Genomic DNA, 16,858 nt, shown 5'->3' on the forward strand with positions numbered 1-16,858 from the left:
GGATTAACATTGTGATGTCTTCACCCATTTATCAGTTATGTTTTTATTTTAAAAGCTGCCCCGACAATGTTTCGTTTTATTTTTGGTTATTTATTTGTTTAAAGTCAAATACAAGGATTGAATTCCAAACTAAATTTGATATGTTAAATTGATGTGGTAAATTTGAAAAGTCGTGTGCTTGGATTTTGAACTTGGTTTAGGGTATTTAAAAAAAAAAATTTAAAAAAAAGGATGTTTATGTTGATTAATTAAGGCTGATACAACAGCATATGTAGAGGGGATCCATACAGACAAAGATAGGATACAATATTTGTTTTACAGTCTATTTAAGCTGCATGTACAAAGTCAAGATGCTCAAACCAGAAGGAAATGGACTCAGTTTTAATCATGCTCATAATTTATTGTCATGTAATATAAGCAGATTTTAAAGCTACTGTTGGTTAAATTGACACTGCTGCCAAAAGACAATCTGGAATACAGACAGAGACTGCGATTTCAACTTGTGTTAAGTACTTGTATGTAGTGACGGCATGTTCAGATAGAACTGCTCATAATGAAAGCGGAAACGTTAAAGACACGTTGTGAAATAATATTACAACCTAAAAGATTTGTACATTTTTCGGACAATACCAATATGGATTTTGAGAGTTCAAAGCAACCCATCAAGTATCTTTCATCTTTTTTTGTGAACACGTTTGGTTAGAGTTATTGAACAGAGATGAGTTTTTAAGGGTTTAATCTTTGACATCATGCTGATTTTATTTACTTATGGGCATGTTTGACATGATCTTCTTTGGACCGTTACAGAACAGTAAACCAGATTCCTTGCTCAAAATGGAGGAGGAGTGCAAATTTGACAGAACACCGCTGTCAGGCAATAAAGACAGATTCAGCTTCAGCATGTCTCACAGGAAAATGCCCAGGTATGTATGGAATGGTTGTGATCGCCTCATAAATGTTTAGGTCTTTAAAGAAAAGAGCATGCCAGCCTTCTCATGTGGTGTATTACGGTGATTATAAAGCTATGTGGCTCTCAGCTCCATATCCATTAGAACTAATTCAAGGACTTCTCACTGTAAGTGCCGAGCTGAGCACTGTATCACTCTCTTATTGTCTTGTGGTTTCCTTTTCAGCTCCAAGACACTAAAACCTCAGACCAACTCAAGTGTTTTTGGATCATTACAAAACCTGAAAGAGGACAAAACCAAGCCAGTGAGAGACGAGTATGAGTACGTGTCAGATGAAGGTGAGCTGAAGATTGACGAATTCCCCATCAGGCGGAAAAAGAACACCGTTAAGAGAGATCTTTCCTGTGAGTATTTTGGAATTATGTGTTTCATGTTTCAGTTTATTCAAACTATCAACTAGAGTTGGGTAGAAATCTTTGAACTTCAAACACTTCAACTTTAATGTGTATGGAGCAATGAGTATCAACAAGTGCCAAAAATGTTTACTTTATTTTTACTTGTTCTTGATCTCGGATATATTTACTGACACTCGGGCATATTTTAGCTGTAAATATATATATATATATATATATATATATATATACACATAAGTACATATATACATAAGTAATAAAATATATATATTTACATTTTATTACTTATGTATTAAACAGTTTGTCAGAATTTGGTACATAAAAGGTTAACAACTAGCCTTGTTTTTTTACCTTTAAGTCCTCTGATTGGCATCTCTGGTTTGATCAGCAAACAAAATAGGTCTGCTGTTGCCTCAAAGCTGGAAACACAATTGACCAATCAAAATTGGTGTTGGTGGGATTAATAATTGAAACTTCCACTCCTTATGTACCCTAGTTTGCTTGCAAAAAAAAAAAATGGCTCTCTCTTTTCCAGCTCTCTCTCTGTGCCTGTCATTTAAGGTGGGCAGTACACAGTGCTGTGGGCACAGGTCCCAGCGAATATGTCCGTGGCTAAATTTCTTTCCCAGTGCCCATCTGTGCGTTTAAGCAAGTACATGTGTACCAGTGACAGTGGATTACTGGTACCTGAGAATGTGGTTTGTGATAAAAGTCATCATATTTCTTGAATGGCCTATGTTTTGTCAGTATAGTCAACTTAACCTCCATCTGCTGGATTGTAAGATGGATGGCAGTTAGTAGGCCAAATGCCACATCATGAGTTCTTCGTGCTGCAACCTTCCACCAGGAGTCATGGAAATCGGTCCAGTAGGTTTTTGTAATCCTGCAACAAACAACACAAAAAAACATAAACTCCCCAGGAGGTAGAAAAAGACAACAAGCGTGAATGAAATTGACACAGCTGTTTAGGTTGTTCACTTTCATAACTATCAATTTATAAACTATCATAATCATGACAAATCTTTTTTTTTTTTTATTGTTATTTATTATTATTTGCTCCAAACATTGACAACCACAACTTCTTTGTTTAAAAATCTGGGGCTGGAGAGAGGGATGGGGTTTGCACAAAACAAAGCAGAACCATCCCACAAATGAAAAATAAGGAATGAAAAGAAATGGCAAGTCAATCTGAATATTCGCTCGAATTTGACTAAAATAACATTCTATTAAAAAAAGAAAAAGAAACGTTTTGTCATGAGTACGAATGATCAGGTATTGCACAGTCCTGCTGTCAATGCCTAAAGCATATTTACATATTTCGAGAATTTGTGTTTGGCTGTTGCTCAATGGATGAATTTATTTCCCCTCCTCCAGTTTTGTCAGACATCAGAGAACCCATTCAGCCAGCCAAAAAGACAAAGCTCCAACCCTTATTGACCAAGGTACGTATCAGCTGACATCACCTGTAAGTAATGACCTTGCTAAAAACAAGCAAAAACAACCTTTTCTGAGCACCAGTAGGAATACACTCCCAATGTTGAATGAGTTCTAACTCTTGCTTTTACATTACGTAGGTTGAATTCACTTGTAAATGTATTGGGCAAAAGCAAATCAATGTAATGGCCTTAACAATAATCAGATGTTGTGACTTTTTATCCAAGCAACTAATATTGACTGGATGCATATGCATTTGTGTTTTGCCTTTCTGTCAAAAGCTCTGTTTTAAATTGGCATTTTATATAGTTTTTAAAACAACAATTTTATGTTATATTTTTTAGAGTTATTTTTAGTCTCCTTTTTTGTTGTAATGTTATTAAATACAAATTAGTTATGATAGAGGTGATAATAAAGGATCTGCCTTTATTATCACCTCTTTTATCTATATGTGTTTAAACGCGTGTGGTGCATATTTCTAAATACATTTGTGTTAAACTGTATAAACAGAAAAAAAGGGGGTTGGTCGGATCCAACTCATTTTTGTCCTAATAATCGTACAATAAACAATCAAACTGCAGTAAAACTGTCATTAGACATAAAAAGTGAATGTACAGGGAACGAAATATCTTAAATTCAAAGAAATTCCTTTCAAATGTCACAACTTCAATCAGCGCCATATTTCCCCTTTCATGTCTTGTTCCTCCTTTTCCACCAGGGCATCGACTCCTCAGATGAAGAGACTCTGCACATCGACACAGAGGCCAAGCCTGAGGTCAAAAGTCGCAACTCTAAGGTGAAGAAAAAGGGCGGCAGCGCTGCAGGGATTCTGGACCTGCTGCAGGCCAGCAAGCAAGTGGGTGGGATTGACTACAGCACCAACAGGTAGACTGACCCGAACCTGGCGTCATTATTTTCTGTTTCTTCACTCCATTCCCTTCAACACTTCTAAACTCTTTTGGGTAACAGTGCATGCCCGGCATTCATCTCTACATGGCTGTCGCTGGACCCGCTCTTCTCTCAGTAAATTAATTTTAGATCTCTGTAATGGGGCGAGTCACTGACAAACAAACGGCCCGCTAAACGACAATCTAATTGGATGAAAAAGCTGAATTTTATAACTCTGCTCCGAACTGGAGCGACTGGAGCAACAGTTTACGCAGATTCTGTCAGCAGTTTGTGTTAAGTCAGTGTTTGTTTCATGGAGCGTTAATCTATCAAACGCCGCGTGGCTCCAGGCTCTTCCGTTTTCCTTTTGCTGTTTCGTTCTGCTCTTGATGGTCTATTTCCACCACACTGAAAGCTACAAATGAGCAATGAAAGAAAGAAAGAAAACATTGTTGAAATATGGTAATTTACCTCAAATTGTTTTGGTGCTTTGAAGAGGGAATGAAGTGTTTACAGTTTATTATAGCAGTGTTTGATAGTAACTTTGCTCATTGTTGCAGCTCAGCAGCCAACAGGCATATGAATTCACGTTTCTAGGTGCTTCTTAAAGTAACTTCAGGCCTTTGGAGAATAGTTAGACGCGACAGTTTTACTTTGCTCTTACAGATTCAGCAGTTTTCAACACTTGACACGTGTCAGTTGATGCATACATGCAAATCGACTTCGAAGCCTTTTTCAATTATTTCTCTCTTTCTCTTCACCTCTACCAGCGTGTTGACTGCCGTGTAATGGCTGTGTTGTTGTGTATTTCTTATTGACGTACTTACAGTCAGCCACCTGCATCTCCCAGCACACAGGAGGCCATTCAGGGCATGCTGTCCATGGCCAACCTGTCGTCTTCAGAGAGCTTGCAACAGCCGTGGAGCAACAGCCAATCCAAAAACAACAGCCAGTCGAAGAGCAACTCGCACAGCTCGCAGGCCGGCAAGAAGGCCAGCGGAGGAGCCGGCGGCAACAACAGCAAGCGGCCGACCAAACGTCTCCCAAAGAAACCCAGGAAAAGCAGCAGTATCGAGAGCCTGGATTACGATGACGACCAGGATCACATGGATGCGTGTTTCAAGGACTCGGATTATGGTAAGCAAACAAAGACGAGACGCTGTCCTTTTGGTCCCGGCGCAGCGCCGTGATGTGCGTAAAGCACAGAGTAGCTGTTAACCTTCATGAGTGAATACGCCAAGCGACAAATGCTTTTAATGACAATTTGGGTGCATCTGCAGCGTTTTACACACCCGAAACCTGAGCAGAGAGCGCAGATGAAAGTTTGTGACAAATTATTGGGGAACAGAACGAAGTAGCAGTGAGCCAAATCCAGCGAATAGGAGTGGTGGGGAGTGACGATTGTTTTATTGTGGGCAAGAAACATACGCGTTTTCAATGCGCTGTAAAGAGGCGCGTTGTCGTGTTGGAGAGCTCAAGTGCCATCGCAGCACAGTTCAGGTCAGTTGCACTCAAGGTTTTCCTTAAGACTCCTCAACATCACAGCAGAACTTCCCGCTAGACCCATCTGTGACTTTAAAATGATTTCTTACACTTATCTTTTTAAAGAAGCCTTTTAAAAGTATTTTGTTTGTTTTACTTGGGGCTCCAATATCTATTCATTATTTTTAGATTATTCCGCTGAATGGTTCAGTCCAAATTTTCCTGTAAAGCATTTTGTAGCTGTGTGTTTGCAAAAATAAAGTTTATTATTGTAAATGTCATCGTTAAAAGTCTTAAAAGATCTTACATTTGATTTTTAAAATTTAAGGCCTAAAATTATCTTACAAAATCTATTCTTTAAAGAAATTACATTTCAACATTTGGATTATTATACTGTATTTGAATAATTTCCCGTGTGACTTTGGTGACAGTTTGCCTGTGATTCTGTGGGTCAGCATTGGGAAATATCCATATTAATATTGATTTAAAAGACACAGCCCTAATGTGCATTTCAACTGCTGTGGAAAGGAAATTTTAATTTCCTAGTTTCGGTTTGAAAAAGGACTTACCTGGCAAATTTGCAGATACCCTGTGTTTAATTTGAATGCCAAAAAATGTGGCAGATGATGGAAGCTCAGTGAGGTCAGTCCACTGTCACTGGGTTATTTTTGAGTGTGCAAATGGAAAAATAATGATGTACCATGTCTGGTTCTCACTCCCACTAGCAGGTGCTGTTAAAAACATATTTCCCCCTGATGGATCAGCATGTCGGTCTTTAATTCTAAATCTGGCCTGGAACTTTTCATCAGGAGTAGATGATAGGGCCTCATGTTTAGTTTTCATCCTCCCTTTCGTGTTGTTCCAGTTTGTGATCTTTTTACCTCCCAACTCTTTTCTTTGTGAAACCCTTCCAAAACCAGCTGTTTGGACCCTCCCAGCTTGTTAATAAGCGATTAACACGAGTTCTGGATGCTTTTTGTACTTAATTAGTGGAATTAGTTCTTCTTACCACAAACATTCTTGCTTAGAAATCCACAGAGCGGGTTGAAGCTTCTCTCACAAAGTGGCCTCCTGTACTGCTTTTCTAAACAGGCAATTTTTTTTAATCATGGTCGTACAATTATCTGATATTGTAAGGTTTAGATTAGACTGGTTGTGATGTGAGCAGGCAGAGCGAAGGAGGCAGTTAACAGCTGTTTTACAGCTGTCCTGCATGCTGCCATTGGAAACAATATTTACAGAAATATGTACACCTGTGTCACATTCTGTGCTTTACATTCTCTCACCGCAAAGCTCGCACATCAAATATTTGTAATCTGTTTCATGTTTTGATTTTAGTTTACCCGTCGTTGGAATCTGAAGAGGATAATCCTGTGTTCAAATCCAGATCGAAAAAACGGAAAAGCAGTGACGACACTCCATACAGCCCCACAGGTAAACATTTGCATTTATAAATAAAGATCTACAGGCAGTTTTATGAATTAAAAGTGTTCTAAACCGTAACATGGACCTCGTCGCAGCTCGTGTAGGACCCTCAGTCCCTCGACAGGAGCGGCCGGCGAGAGACGGGGCCCGAGTGGCCTCCATAGAAACAGGCCTGGCCGCGGCCGCAGCAAAGCTTTCTCATCAGGTATGTCAAGTTAACTGTATCTTCACACCACAGTAAGTTCTCCTGCAAATACTGCTCAAGCTGAAAATGATGTGTCAATAGGAGGAGCAACAGAAAACCAAGAAGAAGAAGAGAACCACCAAAAAGAAGGCAATAGTGATTGAAGAGCCCCAGAAAATCTCTCAGGACAGTAGCTCGCCGGAGCACAATCTGGACTCCCAGGACGGCAGCCTGACGGACCACGAGTTCAACACTGGAACAGTCAAGTCGCCGGGAGGACCGCAGCCCATGGCGCCGGGGGTCTTCCTCAGCCAGAGGCGGCCGTCCATGTCCTCTCCCAACAACAGCACCAACTCCACGAGCACCAACAGCAGCTGCGTGGCGAAGGGAGATCGTGGGGGGTCAGCAGACGCCAAAGGTGAGCCGTAATGAAAGCGCCGATAAGATGCTCGTTCTCTAATGCGGACCAACATATTCACCATCCAGCTTTGTTTTTAGCCGTGGTTAATTGTTGCGACGTCAGTCCAGACTTTCTGTCTTACCAAAGTACCAAATGACAACATCTTCATCCCCAGCTGCACCGTTGCTGCGTTCAAACGGGGTCGTATTTACAGCGTACGAAAGTCGACTCCGTACGAACACCCCACAGCTTTCCTGCAAAGCCTTGAGTTCACGAGTCGGGACGTGCTTGCTGACGTTTAAGGAAATGGCAGAGGCCACGGTGGTTCGTTTTCGATTTAATGTTAAGCTAATATATGGTAATTTTAGTCAAGTTGGTCTTCATAACTCACACGATAGCCTCCATCTGAGGAAAATGTTGATCTTGCCAACAGCCTCATCTTTTCCCTCTTTTGCCGTTGCATTTCCTGCGTTATGCTGCCCGCCTGTTCACTGGTTCCATTTAAATGCAGCATTTGTGTTGACTCAGATTAGCTTTGTCGTTTCGAGAACGTTTGCTTGCTGATGTTGTCACGGAGCTCGAAGCACCGTTGCTTCTAATTCAATCCGCACGGAACAACTGCGATCAACTATTTGTTCACCGGGAAATTTCAAACCCTGCATGAAAAGGTTTTAAGCCTCGATAATCTATTGGACCGGGGTGACGTTGTCTGTTAGTGGATTTGAATCATTCGCCTTCTTGACGTTGAGATTCTTGCTTTCAGTTTTTTTTTTTTTTTTTTTTAATAATGGAGCAGTACTACATAAATATTTGCTGGGTTTACGTTGAGCAATTTGTCAAGGTAATGATTGTGTTTGATGGCGTTTAGTTCGAAAATGAAAAAGCTTCATCTGAACTACTCAATAGTAATTCGCAAAATCCCGTTTGGGTTTCAGGGGCGGCAAAGTGCATTAAAGCTGCGGTGTTAACGTTTTCGTTTGAAGGCTTTCAAGTCTCCAGGTTAGGTTTAGACAAGTTAATGCGTCCGCCTGTGTGATTTACGTTGTGCTCTATGTTTTTATTATTTATCTATCCATTTCATCAATCCAAGTGCCTGAGGTCTAAAGTGCACGGAGCGAGTACATCTCAGGGCGTGTTCAAAATCCACTGCGCTCGTGGAACGGCAGATAATCTGAGCCGGTAAGGCGCGCGGATCAAAGGGGCGGTACTTAATTAATCATTTGGGCACAACATAAATAAACCAATCATCCCCCTTTAAGAGCCAGGTGTGCTTGCGACATGGCAGACTGCTATTATAATGGGAGACTTGCCGAGTCGGAAACAACACTTCTCTGCAGAGGAAACGGATCTGCCCTTTGAAAGTGTAAACAAGGCAGGAGTCAGTACACACTATATGGATGCCATCGAAGGGTTATAGATTTTGTCCCTGGGGTGGAAAGAAAAGCTCTCATTTAGCTGAGCGTCGTGTCTTACCTGTCTTTTCTTGTTCTTTCCACAGCTAAGCGGCTAAAGAAAGGCATGGCAACAGCTAAACAGAGACTTGGAAAGATTTTAAAGATCCATCGAAATGGAAAGCTCCTCCTGTAGCATGCAGCAGACTGTTGTAGGACTGGAAATTCATGAGCTGGGTCTAATCCCAGCATCACCCCCTGTTCACTTATTGAAGCCAACGACGGGAAGAAAAAAAAACGAGAAAAAAAAGAAAAAAAAAAACTGAGACAAGATGGGAGAAGAAGAAAATCATGCATTTTTCAATTTCTAAGAAGAACATCACTCAAATAGGTTTTTGCCTCTACTTATACTTTATAACTTTCAGATATTAAAGTGTACAGAACCTACTATAAATATTTTTTAAGAGAACATGTCTCATTTTACTACAGCTGTCAGTTTATCAGGGGTTGCTAAAACATGAAGTAGAAGAACATTGCAGTCATTCCAAGATTTGTGAAAGTATCCCTTGCATGTATTCAGTTGCATGTGCGCTTGGGTCAGGCTTTAGGGGGGGGGGATTTAATTCCTACTATATGGATGCAGCTTATCATTGCCACACTGAGTTCGAATGAAAAAAAAAATGAAAAAAAAATCAACTTCTCCCTTCCTTCCAAGCCAAGCTTCTCGGTGTGTCGTAGAGCACGGTTTAATCAGAGTCAACGCGAGCATTCATCTCTTTGTCTTTTCACTTCATATTTGCAGAGCACTATCAGTGAGGATATTTATTTATTCATGTCGAGTCATAGATAGGAAATGAGGAGCAACTGTAAAGCACAAAGCGAATCGTGGGCAGCGGTGTCCGGGTGTTTCTTGAGGCATGCATACCAGGATTTGATGAATTGGACAGGAAAAGCATAGGATTTCTTGACACTACGGGGGACCTGTAGCTAATGATAAGCCTCATCCATGTCAGGTTTGCAGTTACATGGGGATACTTTCTCTCTTCTTTTGCTTTCACAGGCAGCACCGACAACCTAGACTCATCTCTGCGTTTTTACGGCTTCACACAGTACAGTATATAGAATGTAGCTTGTACATAGCCTTTTAAATTCCTACTTTTTGTATGCTTTCCCCTTAAGGCTTAATTCTACATTTTTACCGGTTTTGCTAATTATGAATAAATGAATAAAAATATATATATGGATATACAATATAGTCCTAATTTGTAACTTTTTTTTTAATAGCAGAGATTCATTTTATTTTTTGTTTTATTTTTTGTCATTAGATTTAAAGGTGTTGCCTGGAAAACAACTGAAGAAATGATACATTTTATTGTCATATGGCCTTACATACACAAAGCTAATTGTATTGTGATTCTGTTTGAACAAGAGATGAAGCTTTGAGGACAAATTATATAAAAGGAAAACAAAAACGTGTAAAGAGCAACTTGCAGGTCGGCAACCCCAAGTGAACGAATGCGTGGGTTAACATATATATGCACTACAATAACATTCACAGTCATTTTTGTAAAAAAAAAAAAAAAAAAAAAGTTTTATACCCGCCTCAAAAAACACAAATTGGTTGTGATGTCACCAAGGGGAGAGCAGGACAGTAAGGGCAGGCCACTGAAGAGGTCAAAAATGTATATTCATACACATATGATATCCCACAGCTTTAATACCATGAGCCCGCCGGGTGTCAGAGAGACCAGGAACAGACACGTCAAGGAGAAATTATGGCCACCTGCAAGAAATGAATTAATGGTTTGAGTAGAATCAGTGCTGATGTTGTTGAATGATGTGTTCACCTCATTAAACTAGAAAGTTTGCTCTCACATATCAGAATATAACACGACTATTATTGGCTATTTTTTTTTTTTTTTTTGAGTATTAATGCGTAGCATTAGAACAACTATTGCAGAAGGATCAGCCGTTATCGTTCATAAGAAATTGTAAATGTAAAATAAAACTAGCAAAAGAGACGAGCTCATGAAGTCCCAGCTGCTCAGACTCATTACCACCTGGTACTGCACAGTGGTCTACGGCAGAGACGACTCCCTTAGGTGATGTAATATGACCTATCGTGGGGAGAAAAGTGTGTTTTTAAGAGCACTGCTAAGAATGCCACTTTTTCATCCGAATGTCTGCTGTTTGGTCTCCTTAAACATTTCATATCGTGTGTTAACTTTTCAGATGGTCATTTCCAACGAAGATTAAATCTAAATTTGATGAAACATTCAACCTGTAAGTTGCTCTTTAAAGTTTCTCTGACCAGCCTCTTGTTCAAGTTCTAGTATCCTGAAGGGTTTCGGAATTATTTTACTAGCACCTTGTGAAGTGTTTTTGTGTCAGTGATGTAATTTATTAATGTTTGTAGCTTTTTTTTTTTTTTATACTTGTACAATTCTTAAGAGTTTTGGTTTTGAATATATCATCAAGTTGTGAAATTACCCTTTATTTTCTTTTCTTTCTTTCTTTTTGGGATGTGTGTGTATTAGGGGGGGCGTCACAAACATTTGACACAATAGAATCTACAATAGCATTTTTCGTTTTTGTCTCCATTCTGTCCCATTTCCAATGTGACATATTATAATTATTGTTATTGTTAATATTATAGTTCTAAGCAGCTGCGTCCACACCCTTTTTTTTTTTTTTTTTTTTTTGGTCAGAACATTTTGAACATGGTTTAAAGTGCTCTCCTCTAAAGCAGCAGTGTTTCATGTCAGCTCAGAAATGACATGTGCTCCGATCAAACTGTCAGCGGGACATATTTTCAGGTTTTTATTTGTGCTATATGTGTGTTGCTTTGTTGTGGTTTATTTTTGTATGTCCAACCTATTAAATGCATCCACTGTGCCAGGACAGTGAATGATACCTGTTGTAGCTGTCTTCCCTTACTGTTATTTACAGTACTAGTAAGTATTTACAATCCTTTTTGACCTGAATCTATATTTTTCTGTATTTAGACGATTCTGTTTGAGGTCATGGCTCACTTTTTTAAGACGTGGAGAAATGGCAAACTCCGAGGATCAAACATATTGTTGTTGAATGATATGATTGTCCACCTTGTTTACTTTTGCAATACAGTTACTGTGGAAAACCTACTTTGTAATGTGTTCCTCCTCTTCCACTTGCAATGTGACGGCTTCTGTGGTTAAGACTAAAATTGTGTTTGTTTGTTTTTTTCCTGCTTTACATTGTCATACTTTAAAGTCAAATCCAGCACCACACTTATCACAAACTGATCAGAGAGCTTGCTGAACTTTCTGCTCCTGGACCCAGGAGCTTTAGTGTCCTCCCTTTTAGCCAAGTCATTAATTAAAACCAAGCCAAAGTCAACACCATTAAAACTTTCAACGTAAAAGTGGTCCCGAGCAGTCAGACTCTTTTTACTGGAGGACGACCTCAGCAGGTGTTGCTGTGGTTAAATATACTGCACACAGAATTCAAAAAATGATCTTCTCAGTAAAGAGAAAATATGTTCTCGTGTTTACTTTTACTGCCTCACAAGATTTTATTTTAGTTCTTAAACCTGTCTTCAAACAGCCAGTATTAAGGGTTGAAAACTCATGAGCAGTCTCAGTCTGTGCCACTAGATGGAGTCAACAAATGTACGAATGAAGCACGGATGCATGCTTCTAAATCCACCTCATGCAATGTTGTGTTCATGCAGACCAGAAATGCAGGATTCAGCTGTTGGAGAGCTGCTGTGTTTTCTTGTGATCTGAAGGTTTGACCAGTCAAAACATTTTAATACATATCTTTATTTGTCTGGAGCTGTTTTTTTTGTTTTTATGTCTATTACATCCAGATGTTATCACTAAAATGGAAGGGAAAACTGTTTTTTGAAGAGAGGAAGGGACGCGACCATGAAGGAGGAAACTATAAGAAAATTAGTTACAGCACATTTAAAATGAGTATGTCCAACATAAATAAGCCAATTAACTCTGCATTTGTGTAATTAAAGAGTGATTACATAAATAGGGACGTTATGCCTTCATACATTATGCTGCTTCTTTCCCGCCATTTTAATCCCGGACTAATAACACATCTGGACACAATTGATTTCACAAAAATAAAACGTGCAGGGATCTTCATGGGAATCTGCATTTCCCCATAGCCTACCGCTAATTTATTTAATTATTTTTATCAGATCTGTGTGCGTGTGTGTGTGCGTGTGTGTGTGTGTGTGTGTGTGTGTGTGTGTGTGTGTGTGTGTGTGTGTGTGTGTGTGTGTGTGTGTGTGTGTGTGTGTGTGTGTCTGCGTGCGTGTGAGATCCATGGGTGCAGCGAAGCAGTGCGGCTGTTAAAGGTCGTGACCCCGTTTCCACCCTGGTTAGCATCAAAGTGAGTTGTTATTGTTCACTAATTGTTAACACAAGAACGTGAAAGTGCTCCGACGTCTGCAAATGAAACCATCACACAGTTTGTCCTCTCAGGATCTTTTTCACGCAGATGACATGAGGGCACGCTCATGAACACTGCCTAGTTCCATACTTCTGCTAATAGGCTCTTTCCAGTGGGATCAAAAACGCAAACACAAACCAGCTAAAAAAAAATTAAAAAATAGTTAGTATAAAAAAGGTAAATAACATTTTGAGTGTGCTTTTTTTTTTTTTTTTTAATTATTATTATTTATTTTTTTAAATTGGTATTTATTGGGATAACGTGTGACACATAAAATGAAACTCCAAATTGATTTTGTGCCAGAAAATGAATTGAAATTAATTTGAGAGAATACCTGAAACAAGGTTAAAGCAGGATTTCCACTCCACCCTGATTTAAAGATTTGTTTGTGGCAATTAAATAGAAAAATATCTTTCTCTCAACACCTCCTCCCCTCCTCTCTTGTTTCTTTGCCGCAGTTGGTCCCCTCCAAAGGGCAAGTGGGATCACAATTTAAATGTCAGTGTATTAATAACAATGCCTGCAGAGTGTTACAGTCTAACTGCATTCATGGCCGTGTTGTGCTGCCTTAGTGATCACAGATGTGAATGGGCCGCCCTCGGCTGCTTTGAAAACCCCTCTGGTCCCGTACAGGAGTCCCAAGTGGTCAGGAGAAACGTGCCATGTGAGAAATGGAATGTCAGGTTATATTTTGTCTTGGTGTGGCCGTGCAGCAGTGCAAGATTCCCCCCCCCCCCCCCATCTCGCTCGTCATCACCCTTTGCTCTCGTCTTTTTATTTGTCCCATTCTTCCAGGTCCAGGGCTGTCGTAACCCCAAAACAAATGCACAGTGATTCCTCGGCCGAAAGATTTGGGAAAGCATTGGAGAGCCCTGCAGCTATCTCCTCACTAGTCTTGGTTTGTCTGTTTTTGTGGCTGCCATGAAAAAAGAACGGACTCTCGGTGATTCCCCTGCAGTGGTTTGAAGCTGCTTCCCTTTGCGTGGATTGATTCCTCTGTCGGCCAGCAGGAACGCCTCTGCTGGTGTTTCACTGAGCTCAGACGTGCAAGAGAGACGTTAAGGCTCCTGCTGACACTCAAACATCCACGGGCACACACATCCTCCTGTGTGTTTTGGTTTGTTTCCCAAAAATGATCAGTCTAATTACTCTTAGAAGGATTCTTAATTTTTTTTTTTTTTTTTTTTTCCTTGACAGACCAGAGGTGGAAGAAGTACTTCGATCAATTACTGAGGCAAAAATACCAGTTTCAAAATAAGTTGACTAACAAAAATATGAGCAAAATATCAGCCATATAAAATATCAAAATCAAAGGCCGTGTGATCTGCACACTCGTGATGTGTTGCAGTTGTTTACCATCTAAATCATTACAAATCAAAACATTCCAATTTTAATTTAAGCTATATTGAAAACAAATAAATTCAAAAGAGTTTGACAGAAATCAGTGTTGACTACTTTTAGGTTTACACTGACAAGTTTTAATTTGCATTCTATGACTTTTCAACTTTAAAGCCCAGTTTAAAACATTTATTAGAAAAGTAATCATAAAGTAAAAAAAAGAAAAGAAAAGTATAATACCATTATTTAACAGCTTTATTCGTAACAGACTTTTTTTTTTTTAACATGGTGACTTGTAATCTGCAACTTTTTACATTTCAAAAGTAACCTTCCCAACACTGCACACTGCTGCCTGAAGAATTGCATTCAGGGTTCCGATTGCAAAAGTTTTCTGCTTAAAGATCCTTCAGTCATAAAATAAGAGGAAGCTAAAGCTTAAAAATCATTGTCAAACAAAACACAGCGTTGTCTCAGCACTGAAATGAAGGCCGGACAGCTTGAGAAGTGCAAGCAAACGCTGCCCAGTTTCAAGACAAACACAGAGGCTCTGTTTTATGGTGGTGTGTTTCTTTAACCTTTGGCAGGCCTGAAATTTTGGAACTGGAAAACAACACTTCATCGCTAATTTTTGACGCCCATCAAGGAAACGACTGTCACGAGTGAAGCGAGAGCCCACCCAAATAAGACTATTATTAATGTGAGCGTGATCAAGGCCTCGGTGGAAATGTTGTTTTATTCACTGACTGCTCGCAGGGACGGCTGCAGTCACAGTAAAGCAGACGTACTTTACATGTTTGCTTTGATTTCGTTTGATTTGTTTGGATCATTTATACGTGTTCATCAAAGCACACCAAAGACTAATGTGCGCTACGATGCGAAAAGACTCTACCCATCTTTTTCATGTTCAAATAAACCATGACATCAAATAACATGTTCTGAATAACTATATACCCAAGAAATATAGAATTTCATTGAAAAGAAACAAAAAAGGAAACCTTTGAGGCAAAGATGAAGTAAAGTCCAAGCGTCACTGCAGTTACTGCTTTAGTTTTGTGATGCTGCATTTATGTGAAGTTAGCAGGGTGGGAAACCCTCATGTTACTCCCACTTGGACTTATGCATTATTCCCAGTTGGTTAACCCCCCCCTCCCCAACAGCACAAACCAGCAGGCACACACTGTCAGTCAGTTAGGAGCTGGCCTGATGCTCGGTTTGTTCTGCGGATAGAATAGCAAGCAGGAAAAAAATGGACAAACCTCTGAGAATCCTTGAATGTGGCACAACTCTCAATCTTGCCGCAGAGTCCCGAGCACGAGGGTGCACGTGTCAGAAATGATGTCATCAAGTGTCTCAGTGATGCACCCAGCAGCAACCACCTACTTGCTTCTCTATGGCATTTGAGACATGTCGCCCAGCGGAATTATCATCAGAAGACGAGGAAAAGGGAAGTAGAGAGGGAGACAATAACAAAGAAAAAGGCCTTTGCTGTCTGTGGCTAAATGTTCAAAATAAGCCAGTTCGCCAGTAAGGGACTAGTCACACACACAACCTAAAACACACACACACACACACACACACACACACACACACACACACACACACACACACACACACACACACACACACACACACACACACACACACACACACACACACACACACACACACACACACACACACACAAGTAGCTATGCAATGACTCTTCCTTAACTGGCTGACAAGGGTAAGAGAACAGAGGCATGTTTTATTGGACTTTCGAGTTCAAATGATCGGCTTCATTGAGTGTGTGAATGTGTTTACTTTTGTGCCGTTTGCTTTATGAAGCGGAACATTTTAGTTTTTTGTGGAGTGCTTTTTGGAATTTGATATTGTACTTGCATATATTGTTGCTAGCTTATGTCTAATTTCAGTGAATGTGTGTGGGGGAAGTTTGATACTTTTAAAACACTAGATGAAGAGCTGCTCCTTACCTCCCTGGGGCCCAAGCAGGGGCCCTCCCACCTGACTAGTGAGCGATGCAAACCATCTGTGTAATGGCAAATGGCCATTCAAACTGGCTTCCCCAGGTGTCCTTTTATGCATTTTCAAATATAAATTACGATTTATACTATGCTTTATTTTTTACAACGAGATGTACATCCATGTAGCCGAGTATGCCCAAGCTAATAAACATTTTAAATTCAAAATGTAATCAATAAACAATGTCAGTGCGTGACTTTCCATCTCGCATTTTTCAGAGTTGTGATTAAATCTTAACTGCGATACTAGAATCATTGTCTTGATTGAAAATGATGGGCGCCTGTATTATATTTTGTAATCTGAATAACTATTCTCTCAGATTAACATAGTGACCAGATCTAGTACTGGTTACATCAACAAATAAGGTTAGCTCACAACTAGCGACCTGGTGGTTTGAGTGAACTGGGTCGACGCTAACAAACTCCTTGAGGAACTTTTTTCAAATTCGGTGCAAACGTTCACTTTGATGCAAAGACGAACTGATAATATTTTGGTGGTCAAAGACTAAAGGTCAAGGTCACTGTGACCTC

General features: G+C 39.8%; 1 protein-coding gene across 2 annotated transcripts in view; it reads left to right on the top strand.

The window, feature by feature from the left end:
• Positions 1–11,748, top strand: part of phf2 (PHD finger protein 2) — a 34,701-nt gene extending 22,953 nt beyond the window's left edge. The window contains exons 14-22 of one of the 2 annotated variants that reach the window (XM_069703194.1): positions 808–923; positions 1,134–1,312; positions 2,696–2,763; positions 3,474–3,640; positions 4,473–4,780; positions 6,464–6,559; positions 6,646–6,755; positions 6,837–7,152; positions 8,633–11,748. In XM_069703194.1, the coding sequence (XP_069559295.1) occupies positions 808–923; positions 1,134–1,312; positions 2,696–2,763; positions 3,474–3,640; positions 4,473–4,780; positions 6,464–6,559; positions 6,646–6,755; positions 6,837–7,152; positions 8,633–8,721 (1,449 nt within the window). In that variant the 3' untranslated portion in view covers positions 8,722–11,748. The remainder of the gene's footprint in view (positions 1–807; positions 924–1,133; positions 1,313–2,695; positions 2,764–3,473; positions 3,641–4,472; positions 4,781–6,463; positions 6,560–6,645; positions 6,756–6,836; positions 7,153–8,632) is intronic. The other variant, XM_069703195.1, reaches the window with a different exon arrangement.
• The last annotated feature ends 5,110 nt before the right edge of the window (positions 11,749–16,858 follow it).

Source organism: Brachyistius frenatus, unplaced genomic scaffold (assembly GCF_029030835.1).
Source record: "Brachyistius frenatus isolate BFR_SWC_R1_liver_20210118 unplaced genomic scaffold, ASM2903083v1 Contig_45, whole genome shotgun sequence".
Classification (NCBI taxonomy): Eukaryota; Metazoa; Chordata; class Actinopteri; family Embiotocidae; genus Brachyistius; species Brachyistius frenatus.